This window comes from Amblyomma mixtum, chromosome 2 (assembly GCF_055824585.1).
Source record: "Amblyomma mixtum isolate Tamu chromosome 2, ASM5582458v1, whole genome shotgun sequence".
Lineage (NCBI taxonomy): Eukaryota > Metazoa > Arthropoda > Arachnida > Ixodida > Ixodidae > Amblyomma > Amblyomma mixtum.
In genome coordinates this window covers 296,499,361-296,512,287 of record NC_143013.1, presented here as the reverse complement: position 1 = coordinate 296,512,287, position 12,927 = coordinate 296,499,361, and the positions used below count along the sequence as shown (strand labels likewise).

Genomic DNA, 12,927 nt, shown 5'->3' with positions numbered 1-12,927 from the left:
GGTGATCAATCTCAACGAAAATGAAGCTTTTGTGTGTGTTTAAAAAGACAGAAAAATACGCGTGTCGCAATCAACGACGCAACCGCGGTTGCGGGAAATTTTTAAAATTCTATGTTTTCAGCCATACATGCATTTCTTGCTGCCAGACAAGCATCAACACACTCAAGAAGAGCGATAAAATCAATTTTCGCTGTGAACATTAATAGGAAGGTCACAAGGCAGAAAGCAGGGAGCAGCAGAAAGTTGGATGGACGGATGAGATTAAGAAGTTTGCGGGGATAAGGTGGCTGCAGTTGGCAAAGGACAGGATTAATTGGAGAGATATGGGAGAGGCATTTTCCCAGCAGTGAGCGTGGTCAGGCTGATGATGGTGATGATGATGACAAGGCAGAAAGAAGGATCTGAAAGCAGGCATGTCCACATGGCGCTGCAACCTCATCCGAGCTGTGCCGTGCCAACGGCTCATCTAAACAGTTCCCACCTTGCCAGGCCTTGCGTTGACACCGTCTAGCCAGAGCCGGTGACCGGTGTCGCATTACGTATACCATTCATCATCATCACCGTCATCAGCCTGACTGCGTCCAATGCAGGGCAAAGACCATTCCTAGATCTCTCCAGTTAACCTTATCCTGTGCCAGCTGCGGCCACCCTATCCCCGCGCAAACTTCATCTCATCAGCCCACCTAACTTTCTGCCGCCTCCTGCTCATTAATTAGATCAAATGTTCAATGTTGTGCAACCGACAATCTATTCCTCTCGTGACTGACAAATGTCACTGGTTTCTTAAGAAAAACGCGTCTCTTGTGTTCATGTGCTTCAGACAAGGAGTATCGTTAGGTTGCTGATGGGTTGTTTCTTAACAAGTCAGTGTTTACAATAACGTCTGGCACACCTTTGATGTGCGTTTAAAGCGTTGTTCAACGGTACATGTCAAGCATGCTTTCGAGAGTCGTCCGACGCTTCGAAGCCGCAGGCTGTGTCATTTCGACAGCCAGGTAGGCCGAGTTTTCAACATATCTGCTTTTTAACCAGCAGGTTTGTAAAAAATAAATAAATTTTGTTTTCCTTTGATGTCGCTAGTTCATGGTCAGCGCCGTCCAAAGAACAGACAAAGGATGGTCTACATCCTTCGGCAAAGCGCTTCAAATTTTATCGTTAGCTTTTATTGTGACCGAGCCCAACGGATTTCTTTCTTATGCTAACGCACACGAACATTTGAGCAAATAGATGGAAGCCACGTCCAGGCTTTTGGCACGCCGAGATGAAGGAAGAAAAGTTGTATTTTTATTGTTCGGCGTTGACGGTTAGTGTTAGAGCACTATTTTCGGCACATAACGTATGACGTCATGAAGGCGACGCTGATCATCGGATCCTGTTCGGGGTATTCCTGCGTCTTCGACAGGATCCTGCAGTGAAAAAGCAAGAAGACATATTGTGTCAAAGTTGCACTGACGCCCAGTGAACACAGTATGGTCTGTCATAAAAAAATACAGGGGAGAAAACAGGCTGCACATCCGTTATAAAAATGGTCTATAGACAGTCTGTAGACTTTTTATAGACGCTATTGCCTTCCTATAGATATTTTTGTCTATTCATAAACTATAAGCTGTCTATAGACAAAAGTCTACTAAAAGTGTATGGCCATAAATCTATATTTTGTCTATAGACTATCTATAGGATTTGTATTGCCTATAAACGGTTCTCTAGGGTTTGCCTATAGAGAGTCTATAGACTTTATAGACAAAAGTATATATATATGGACACTCGGTTGACTGTCTAAGCAATTTTTTTGTAAGGGATCAAAACACGCGGCAGGTTTCACTAGCTAGGGCCGAGTCCCAGCTATACCACGTGGTACCGCCTTTGGTTTCCCTGAGCAGAGAGAGATAAAAGGGAGCGACTACAAGAGAACATGGATTACGAAGGCCGGCAACATGACGTCACGGTCCCTGCTTAGCCATTTTCCTCCATGGCTTCGAGACTAGTTAGCAACATTATTTTTGCTCTCTCTTTCTCTATCTGGAGAACTTTGAAAAGGCTCCAGAAATGTCACGCAAGGAACTCTGAACTCAAGCAGCAGTCACTGAGGTCTACGAGTGTTCAGGTATTGTGCGAAGTGACGTTCATATTTCTGAAAAAGGCCGTACAGGTCCTTGTTATTGCCTCCAGCCTGAAGGGGTCGACAATACGCGCGCATGCGCAGTGTACAGTGGTCAAAGGCGGAAAAGAAAGATAGACGGGTGAAGATTAAGATACAACGGTCTCTATAATTTCTTCCTCCGAACCACCGCGTGAGCTCACCGATCCCGGCGAGACATCGGAATCACGACGAGGCGGGGCATCAAGCAACGATCAAAGCTTTCAGGAAAGAAAAACATGAGCTACGAAATAAGAATGTTTCATTGTATTGCTTTAGCAGCGAACAAAGTGTGCCGTCCGTGGAAAGTCTTCTAGCTGCGAAAATGAGCATGTCTTGAGCTGCGCATTGCAGTGCTACAACTCAAGCACATCTTTGCTCCCGAACCGAGGAATACACGAGTGCAGCCAGCCTGCTCTTTAACTGCATAACGCGAGCATCGTACAAACGGTACTGCGGCGACCTGTGACGCAGCGAAGCCACAAAACAGGCGAGAATATAAGTGAGTGTGCACGAGGAGTATGCTGCTTGCAACTTGCTCTGCCACACAGCTTTGTCACATGACAGTAACCAACCGTTTCTTCGGTGTTCGCGTGATACTGTTCAAAATTGGCGCCTCTCTTTCAGTACGTCATCGTCATCAGCCCAACAACGCCCGCTGCATGACAAAGGCTTCTCCCATATCTCTCTAATTAACCCTGTCCAGCGCCACCATGCAGCCACCCTATTCATGCAAACTTTCTAATCTCATCCGCCCGTCTGGCTCTCACTCGCCCTTCGCTGCGCTTGCCTTCTCTTAGAATTCACTCAGTTACCCAAGTGACCGTCCGCTACCTTCAATTCGCAATACAAGCTCTGCTCGTGCTCATGTATTCTGCTTGATCTCAGCTCTAGAGGACATTAAGTTGCGTTCATTACCAAACCCGTTCTGCTGTCTTGTTGTCTCTTAACGCTACCCCTATTGTTTTCCTCGCCGTACGTGCCTGTCCCTGAACTCGGCAAGCGTGGCCCGGGCCCTCTCCGGCTCGTGGTGGCGCATCATGACCGCCAGGCTCCACGTGTTGATGTGGTCCATGACAGCTGACACCTTCAGAGCGCTCTTCGTCAGCACCGTCTTCCTGCAAGCACCGACAAGTTCGGGCGATGCTTTAGAAAGAACACTCCGGAGGTGCGGAAAAAATTGGCAGTGGTTTAGCTCTGGTTAAACCTGGAGGATTGCGAAAGCAACGAGGAGAGAGAGAGAGAGGCGATGGAGAGCGCGCGGCAGCGGCGGCGGCCCCGGCATGCTAGCTATGCGCCGCTAATGCGCATGCACAACTGGAGAACGCGGCGGCGGCACCTCTGAGTCACCCGCGCAGCGACGGCGGCGGCGCGCCTGCAGCTGTGCGCCGTGTGACGTCACTGCTCCTCGCGCATGCGCAGTATGGCCTTTCGTCAGCTCCGCGAAATGGCTCGGCGACTCGACAAAAATTATCTCAACAAAGGATCCGGCGATGGCGCGAATTGTGGGTAAAGGCTCAAGAATGCATTTCGGCATCAGATATTTACGAGATCAGACATCTGATGCGACAATTCTGAAAAAGCAGTTGTATTTACCCTTCGTGATTATTTTGATGCTTTGATATTTTTACTCTAAGACGAGGTTTCACACAAGTGACAGAATTTTCTTGGAGGGTGAAGATGGGCGGAGGTGTGTGGTGGGTGCGCTGCTGAAGGGTGGAGGTGGGTGGCGTGGGTAGGTGTCTGGTCAGTGGGGGGAGTTGTGAAGGGTAGCTGCCTTTTCCACTGCATGTTTGAATTAGATTTCGCCGTCGCTTTTGTAAGAAAGCAGAGTACCATGTGTCGCATTGAGAAAAGTCCGGCGTGTGTCTTTCTGATGCCTCGAAGAGAGAAGCCTGCACCCTCCAAAGCCACTTCTCACCACCCCACTTCCAACGTAAACCCACCGCCACCCACGATTCACTTCAGCCCACCCACCTTAACCCTCTAAAAGCGCAATCCATCACCCACCGAACTCAACCCTCCACATGTCCTCTACCCACGCAACAGCGGAACGAAAGAGCGACGCAGTGTGAAAGCTAGCTGAAAGCGCAGGAGAAGACGAGAGGCAAAAGAATTGGACAAGCCAAGCGCTTGTCCTGTCCAATTCTGCCGTACCTTGTCTTCATCTACACTTTTAAGAGAATTGGAGTCTGTGAAAAGTTTGTCAACGGTAACTGGGTGCTATCGTAGATTTTGCAGGTCAGTGTGGCTTCAGTGTGATGACGCGTTGGATTCGTCAAGCGCATCCGCGGGAACAGCGCAAACTGCGTTTTCCCTCGCGGCCGCTCTGCGCATGCGTGCTTCTCCTTCTCGAGTTCCACTGGTTTAACTGGTTGAAAATAGACCGCCAGCTCCTTCCACGCATGCGCAGTTCAGGTTAGTGAGAGCCGCACGCGACAGATGGCGGAAGTTGCAAACACACACTTGTGATTTCGCAGGCGCAGTTGACTCGTCATGGAACCGGATTGCGCCTGCGTCTCTAACAGAGCTCCAACGTGGGTTTTGTTTTCAACCAGTAGCAGACGAATATCCGCCAATCCCCAGAGGGCGCCACAACCAGTGAAAAAGGTGGATTCCAGTTACAGACGAAAAACAGCAGAGTCACGCTCACTTTCTAACTCCCTTGAAAGGAACCTCGATGCTGTCGTATCCGGACGCCCAGTAGGCATGGCGCGAGAGCAGGTAGTCCGAGAACTTATCTGCCCTCAGCTGCACGGGATAAAGCAATGCGAAATTAGACTGCTGCTAAGCAAGATCTTGCGTCGCAGTATGTATACGAGCGCTTTTCCAAACCGTTCCAACCATGGTTACTTGAAGCAAGCGCACATTGCGTAGGGATGGAAGTTAAGTCAACACGCGGTTTTCAGGGCACTGCACCCTTAAGAAGCACAGACTGCGGGGTTAGTTGCCGTTGCATTTACTTGGAGGACGTAACGAGACAAGACACTAAGAGCGCTCGTGGGCTCGTCTGTATTCGTCCTTGTCTATGTACGCGCTCAGGTACTCCGAGAGAATGGAAGAGCAACTAGCCCCACAGTCAGTGCTCCTGATTCAGCGAACAGCTGCACTCCAAATACGAATAACTCCATATGGGAGTGAAAAGGGAGTACGCTGCCCTCTACCGCACTCCATTCTAGGGGAGTGGTAGGCTGCCAAAGTTCCGCGGAGTAGATTTCAATCGCTAAATGTGCGGAATGCTTACTACTGGCAACGGAGATTAGCACAGGTATAGCACTGCATAAGTATAGTACTGCAAAGTATAGTTAATTTATACTGTTAGCAAAGCGGAGCCGGATGTCCTGAGGTTCGAGGAGCTTGAAGCTTCCGTTAAAATCTTCGAAACTGCTAGAGCTTCGCGTGTTTTGAGGAGGGAATTCGTTTTCGTTTCCAACCATATATGCACTCCACATTTTGGTGATGGAAATCTGCCCCAGAGCTTGGTCAGCAAACTTTTCCCCTTAGAGTGCGCTAGAGGACAGCTTACTAATTTTTTACTCATTTCGTGTTTAAAGTAGATAATAGCATGGGTACACCATGTTTTTTACCTAAGCGGCCATTAATGCAGTGTGCGCTTATAAAGACAGAGGCGTTCGTTAATAACCCAGTTGAGCTTTGCGGTGCGGACGACAAAATGTGTCTGCGAAAATCTGATACGCTAGCTCTGGAATGGATTTCAGCGCTCAATGATGATGGAACACCACACATGTGCCCTCAGGAGATGAGCTAGCCCGAGCCATGAGTACATATGCACATCCTGGATACCCCTATGTCAGGGTGGATGCCCCGATGCCAGTGGAGGTCTAATTCTTTGCCATCTCGGGTCACATGCTCGCTTTCGCTCCACCTAAATATCACTGACGGAACCAGGACATTCGTGGTGCGCGAAGAAGCAGAAGAGGGAGTGGAGTAAATGTTGGGCAGGCATGTTGTCTCTGTGGCATTGTCTTTCATAAAAATGAAAAAAAAACTAACAAAATTCTGCGGGCTCACAGCGAGAAATCTCAGTGCGGGCTGCCCAATAATGAAACCTACTCCTCGTCAGGGAGTGAATGAAGTGCTCGGCAAATTTTTCTGTGTGCCGGCAAATTTTTGGGGTAGCGACCACCTTTGCCTCCTCTGGGGGTTGTCACTGCAAAACATATTTGCAGGAAACAGCATTTTCGTATCTCCGGGGCATGATACTTTTTAGTACTACCGCGAGACACCCGTGTCTTATTGCAAGCTAACGTTTGGACGCTTTCCGTGTCTATTAGGGAACGGCGCAATCTTCTGTGACCCAAAATGGCGCCTCCCGATTGTACAAAGGGTGTCACCATCACCTTGGTACAAGCACTTCGACGTCGTGCCCTCTACCTGGAAGAGCCAGTTGTCCATGCCGGGCTCGAGCAGGGCGCGCAGGTGGTGCATGGCGGCGAAGAGGACGCCGTTGTCGACCAGCACGCGCCGTACCTCGGCGAAGAAGTCGTCCTGGTCGAAGTACTGGATCGCGTTCACCGCCGACACCAGCGCCACCGAGTTGCTACGCAGCGGCAGGCACTCCGCTCTCGCCTCCCTGGGCGACGCCACGCGGGATATATCGCACGATGCATGCAGGGTCCGTCTCAGAGGTAGTGACGTCCGGCTGAAATCAAGCCGAGGACGTAGACACGAGGGGCACATAACGGAGCGGGTTCAAGGAAAAGGTGAACGCAGCAGGGGGCGGCTAATTCAGGTGGGCAAATTTAACAAGCAGTTAGCGATGATAAGGCGTCCGCCGATGGCGCAAGCAGGGGTAGTTGATGATCAATAGCAGAGGCATTTGGCTTGCCGTGGGAAAAACCTGGCTGATGATGATGAGGAGAAGGAGAATTGTACTGAAAAGGAAGTTAGATGAGACCTATAAAATTTACTCGAATCGTAGGAATTTTCGCTAAGTTTTACAACGACATCTACAGCTAAAGTAGTCATATTAGCTCTCTACAGAAACTTCCGGGCGTTGCAGATAACGCAGCTGAGCACTCCAGGGTGGCATAATCTATGGTCAGGCACTTTCCGGGCTTTTTTGCTATGACTCCAGGGGCAAGACAATCTGTATGAAATTGTCTCAAAAAGAAGAAAAAATTCTGGGGACGCTTAAGTAGCCTTAAGTGTGTAATGCGATAGCGTCGCTAACGATGCGGTATGAGGTGGTCGAAACCATATGAGCAATTGTGTAGTGGCGTCATTACTGCTGTTCTCTGTGGTCGTTGCCGGTGTTTGAATTACCCGCGCCAGGTCACGTGGTTGCGATGTCAAATTGTTGTCGACCAATGAGGAATTTCGTTGTAACCTTGGGGTCTGCACTGAACATCTATTTTAACGCTATCGCGTTGATACTGGCATGGCAGACTATATACCGTCAGATAATGCTGGCAGACAACAAATAAAATCGCGAACGTTAACGGAGTACTGAGATATGATGCCACGCATATATAATAAGTGCGAAAACAGAACAAAAAAAAGACAGCAGCTCCGCGGTGACCCACATGTAAGTGACGTTGCCGTGTCGCCTCCTGGCCCCGGCCTCCTCGATGAGGGAACGGCTGATGTCGGCGCCCACCACATTCTTGAAGTAGGGACAGAAGAGCTCGGTGCTCTGGCCCGGCCCGCAGCCCACGTCCACGCACAGCTCCCGCTTGGACAGCTGCGAGGGCAGCAGCAGTCAGGCTCGCGTAAGACTCGCAACTATGTGCAGCAACGCAAGGGGCATGCTTTGTGAACTGCAGTCTGATTCTCATAACACTCGCTTCGAACCACCTTTGCCTCAAAGCGAGTAACTCTGCAGCACTGTATCCGCGGTTTATGGAGCAGTTTCTGTTTGTCAGAGTAGGGAGTTGTAACTGAAACCTCTAGCGTTCACTCTCTGAATAATAATTAAAAGACTTATCCGTTAGGGCCTGAATCATGCGGGCGAGGAAGTCCCAAGAATGGTGGGTTCTGTCAGTGCAGGTCTAGGACTGGGCATTCTGGAGGATTGCGAGGGTGCTGGCACCAAAGAGTCTTCACTCTGAGATTAAAAATTCTGGGAGATTTAACTTCTTTTTCCGCACGTCTTGTATTTGCCGCACAAGGATAGAAAACCTCCCTTGGACGCCCCGAAGACGTCCTGAATGTCCGCCGGACCCACAACGGAGTTTCAATGCCCATTGGGTAGTGGCAGACGCGGACTGCCCATTTGCATGCAGGTCACCGACAAATTCACGATGCGCGAAGTTTTCAGTGTTCTTCAGTGTGTATACCTTCTGGTCCACGTACGCGATGACCTCTTGAATCACAGAGTCGGGAAGGCTGGGCCTTGCCTGCTTGTACAGCTTCGAAAGATCGGTGCCCTCGATGTTGACGCTGAACTTGTCCCGCGGCGACTCGTCCTGCAGCCCTCTCGATGTCCGGTAACGAGCCTGATGGCATCTCACTGCGGGCGTCGCAGGTGTCACGTGTGAGTGCTAATACGTCATCACTTCCAATGGGTAACAAGCCTGCTCTAAAAGGGCATTTGTTTGGCCTGGACAACTTATGTCAAACAAACTGGCTCAACACAATATATTAACCAGTCCTCCCTGCAGGGCACTGCGTGCAACAATGTCCAATGAAAGCTGAAAAAGGGAACACCAAAACGACAAATTCAAACATAACCAGATCGTGTTTGTTTTCGTGCATGGATTTTTCTATATTTCACTTTCGTCATCCGCTGCGTGACGGATAACCTCAACAACAGCAGTCAGCAGCCATAACTTTGAATACATGGTCACATCAAACGCACACTGCATACATTGTCGCCTGGGTTGAAGGCTAAGTTATTCCTGTTATCTAGGTTTGTTTGCAAGAAGATGAAGAAAAGGATCAAGGAGCAGACGAAGAAAAAGGTAGCCCCGGTGGCCCCGATAAAGCACTGGAGCTTCAATTTTTGGCGTCCTTTCCACTCGAGATGTTATTTACAACCTCCTAACGCCTGACACAAGACATTTGCGCGAGTGTGGTCGCCTGTTTATGTACAGAGCACCGCTGGCTTGGGCTGTTTCAACTATCAGTGAGCACACGGCGTGAAAATTTATCAAAAGGTGCTCCGCATCTCCTCAGTTTTATGTTAAACGCCGGCAACTGGACGTTTGAAACTTCATAAGAACCGCTGGAGAAGGGCCTTCATTAATCTGCTCGACGAGCAGGCTTTAAGATCACCTCTGATCGTGTGCCTTCGCCCCTCAAAAACATATCTAGGCTACTAGAAACGCCGTTTGGGAATAATATATTGGTTTAGGCCACTATGGGTTTTTGGTTTATGGTTGTTTAACGTCCCAAAGCGACTCATGCTGTGAGGGATGCCGTAGTGAAGGGCTCCGGAAATTTCGACCACAGGCCCCTGGCCAGGCTCGGGCTCTGAGTCTCGGGCTCGTGCCGGGCTCGGGACTCAGTGAGGCCCCTGAAGTGCTCTAGCTTCCATATAATGCATGTACGCTTCCACGGGGGCTCCCGCCGGAGACAGATGCCACGAAAAGAGTGAAAAAGTACACCACTGCATAACGGAACATCCTATTACATTTCAGGCTGTAACGTAATCTTGCGGTCGTGCGTAGCACGAATTGGCCAGCAAACTCTTTATCGCTTCGTTTCATCGCGCCTTTGCACTGGCGCTGTAGTCGAGGTCGCAAGCTTTGGTGCTGAATTCCGACGCCATCAATGCATCCTTCCAAAATAATTCTGCTTCGGACTCTAAAGAAATGCAAACATCTGCTACGCACTGCCCGCGACACGAGTGCCACAAGCCCGAATTCAACCGACTCGACGTTTCGGATACTTGACTGCTCACGCAAGCGGCTTCCTCTTCCCCAGACACGGTGCAGCAGCATGGGCGCAGTGTTGCACAGTCGGTCGACACCATGCGAGAATGTTTCAGGATGCAGAAATCATCCACGTTCCGCCACGCAATGGCGGAAGGCTTCTTCGTTTTCCTCTTCTCCTAGAAGCGCGTATTTTCAGAGGTTATTTATTTCTCCTCCTCCCGCCGCCTTCCTGCCTGAAAAAGCATAACTGCTCCAACATTGCTTGTTTGTTTTGTGTTTCAAGGAAGGACGCAAGACTAGCGACGAAATAGGGATCGTGCAAGTTTGTGCAAGGGCGGCACGCTTCCTAGCCCTTTAATATGAAACTCTGGCGCTTATCTGATTAGCACGCGCCTTACATATATGCACTGTCTATATACTTCATCAGAGATGTGACATTATCAAGATCGCAAAACGAATTGATTCGCGACATATATACAACCAGACACCACACGTGGCATAAAAGGGTGGCCCATGCAGCTTCTTTGCTAATCTGGAGCATGAAAAAAAATACTGAAGTAAAAAATGAAATATGAAGAAGTTGTACCTGCTAGGAATGAATTCAGTTCTTGCTGTTCACCTCTTCCAAAATGGTACGAAGTCAGTTGGAAGTTAAAACACGTGTGCTGCCTGCCTTAACTCGTCCCTGCTTCCAAGCACTACAGCAGTCAACTTGGGTAACCATCATACCAGGCCCAACTCCAGCCTCGTCCGAGCCACTCAAACAAGCGAAAGGGGCACCGGAGAGAGCGAAAAACATTCACAGAACGGTTACCACTGCGTAACCTAGGATTCAGCGAAAGCTGTGAAGGTATTTTTCACGATATATGTTGAGGTAGTAGAGAATATGAGAGTGAGTTCACATCTGTATAGTTCTAAAGCGCTGCTTTTAGTTTTCCGCACATAATCGTACTTAGATTACCTCTCATCTTCAGTCCGTCGCTCTAGGCCACCGATGGCGAACTCATCGGGCTGCGCTTTCCGCAGCAGATGAACCGCGCTGCACTCCTCCGCTGTCGCCGTACTCTCCCTCATCCTTCCCCGATAGCCGCCATCCGGTTACGCATTCCTTCGCTCTCGGCATCGCCCCTTCCAGGGTAACTACCATATAAATTTTCTTCCTTCCACGGTAGCCACCCCCCTGGTTGGCGATTCCTCCGCTCTCGCCATATCCACCTCCTTTCATGGTGCCCTCTTTCCGGGCGGTTCCCGTGGTAACCACCCTCCAGTGAAGCCTTCCTACACTCTCGCCACACCCTTCTCATTTCACGGTAACCCTTCTCCTTCTTCCAGGGTAACTACCCTCCGGCTTGTTCCCATGGCAACCACCCATCGATTGCGCCTTTTTATGCTTCGGTTTTCCACGGTAACCTCCTTCCGGACGGTTCCCGTGCTAACCACTCTCAGGGTACGCCATCTTACGCTCTCACTGTGCCCTCCTCTTTCCAGGGTAAGTACCCTCCGTGCGGTTCCCGTGGCAACCACCCGTCCGTCGCGGCTTTTCGCATTCTCTTCAAACCCTCCTCCGACGGTAACCACCTTCTGGACGACTCCTGTGGTAACCACCCTCCGGGTACGCCGTCTTACGCTCTCACTGTGCCCTCCTCTTTCCAGGGTAAGTACCCTCCGTGCGGTTCCCGTGGCAACCACCAGTCCGTCGCGGCTTTTTATACTCTCGCCAAGCGCTCCTTCGACTGTAACCACCTTCTGGACGGCTCCCGTGCTAACCACCCCCCGGGTACGCCATCTTACCTCTCTGCACGCCCTCCTCCTTTTACAGTAAACACCCTCCGAGTGGTTGCCATGGTAACGCACCCACCCGCAACGCCGTTGATTACGACATACTACTACAACGACGACGACGACGACGCGAAACCCAGGGACGGGGCGCTTCAGAGCTGTCGCTGTAAAAACTGACCGGCAAGCAGTGGCAAAAACTCTTGACGGTGTTAGTAGGACACTGGTCTCATGGGACAGTGGTAGAGACATCTTAATTCAATTAACTGACTCAGGCGGAGGAGCAATTGCCGGCCGACTACTGTAAGGCTCATCCTGCCTGAACATAAACATTACCACCAAAAAAGAGGAAACATAAGGGTCCCATTCAACGGCAACCCCGGCGTCGTCGGTGTGTCGACAAAAACAAGTAGCCCACCTGCGGCCTGCCACCTAGGTCACGTGGCCTTGTGACGTCATCACAACCTACCCACCATGGCATGTGGAAGTCTACCAACCGGACTGGGAGAAAACTGCCCACCGTGGCAGTTGGGATTTAAAATATGGACTTTTAGAATATAGGTGACCCTTCCAATTAGTGGCACAGGGGACTAGGAACTAGCGGGGCTCCAGTGCGCAGACGCAGGACAATAACCGCGCGGAGGGAGAAGCGTTATTGTTTTGCGCCTGCGTACTGGCCGCCCGCTATTCCCCTATGCCCTCAACCGATAGGGTCACGCTATTTTAAATGTCTCCATTGATCCCGAAAAGTTCGGGAAAAAGCAACCACAAGCCGCACCGGCGGCTTTGTTCGAAACTTCCACCTGCCTAGGCAGTGGCGCATCGCTTAACTGCTCCATCACTGCGCCAGGATTGGTATGTATAAAGTAAAGAATGGCCAATCCCGCATGTATGGGCATGTAAGTAGAATCTCAGCGACGTAGAAGGGACACTTGAGCAGGAAGGACCTCTAACACTATCGCATTGTACTCATGACGGCCGGTTAGTACGTTACGTGATGCAAAAAAAAAAAAATAGGCAGTGGCTTAGCTCAGCTATGCCAGGTTATACGTAGCGAGAGGTACGGTATATCTCTGGTTGCGTCAAGTTGTTTTGCTTATCGTTATGGTCCGACGACTCGAGTTTCTCCCGTCTCCTACGCCGCACAGCATCGGCCTCGCTCTCCTTGGCCGCCAT

General features: G+C 50.2%; 1 protein-coding gene across 1 annotated transcript; it reads right to left on the bottom strand.

Annotated features, from left to right (window-relative positions):
• Positions 1 to 1,318: 1,318 nt before the first annotated feature.
• LOC149364596 (putative methyltransferase DDB_G0268948) lies at positions 1,319 to 12,927 on the bottom strand. Its single transcript, XM_089568718.1, has 7 exons — positions 12,891 to 12,927; positions 8,437 to 8,609; positions 7,684 to 7,841; positions 6,533 to 6,731; positions 4,791 to 4,888; positions 3,121 to 3,255; positions 1,319 to 1,406 (listed from the first exon to the last, which is right to left on the bottom strand). Exons 1-7 carry the CDS (start codon positions 12,925 to 12,927, stop codon positions 1,319 to 1,321), a joined length of 888 nt encoding a protein of 295 aa, XP_089424844.1.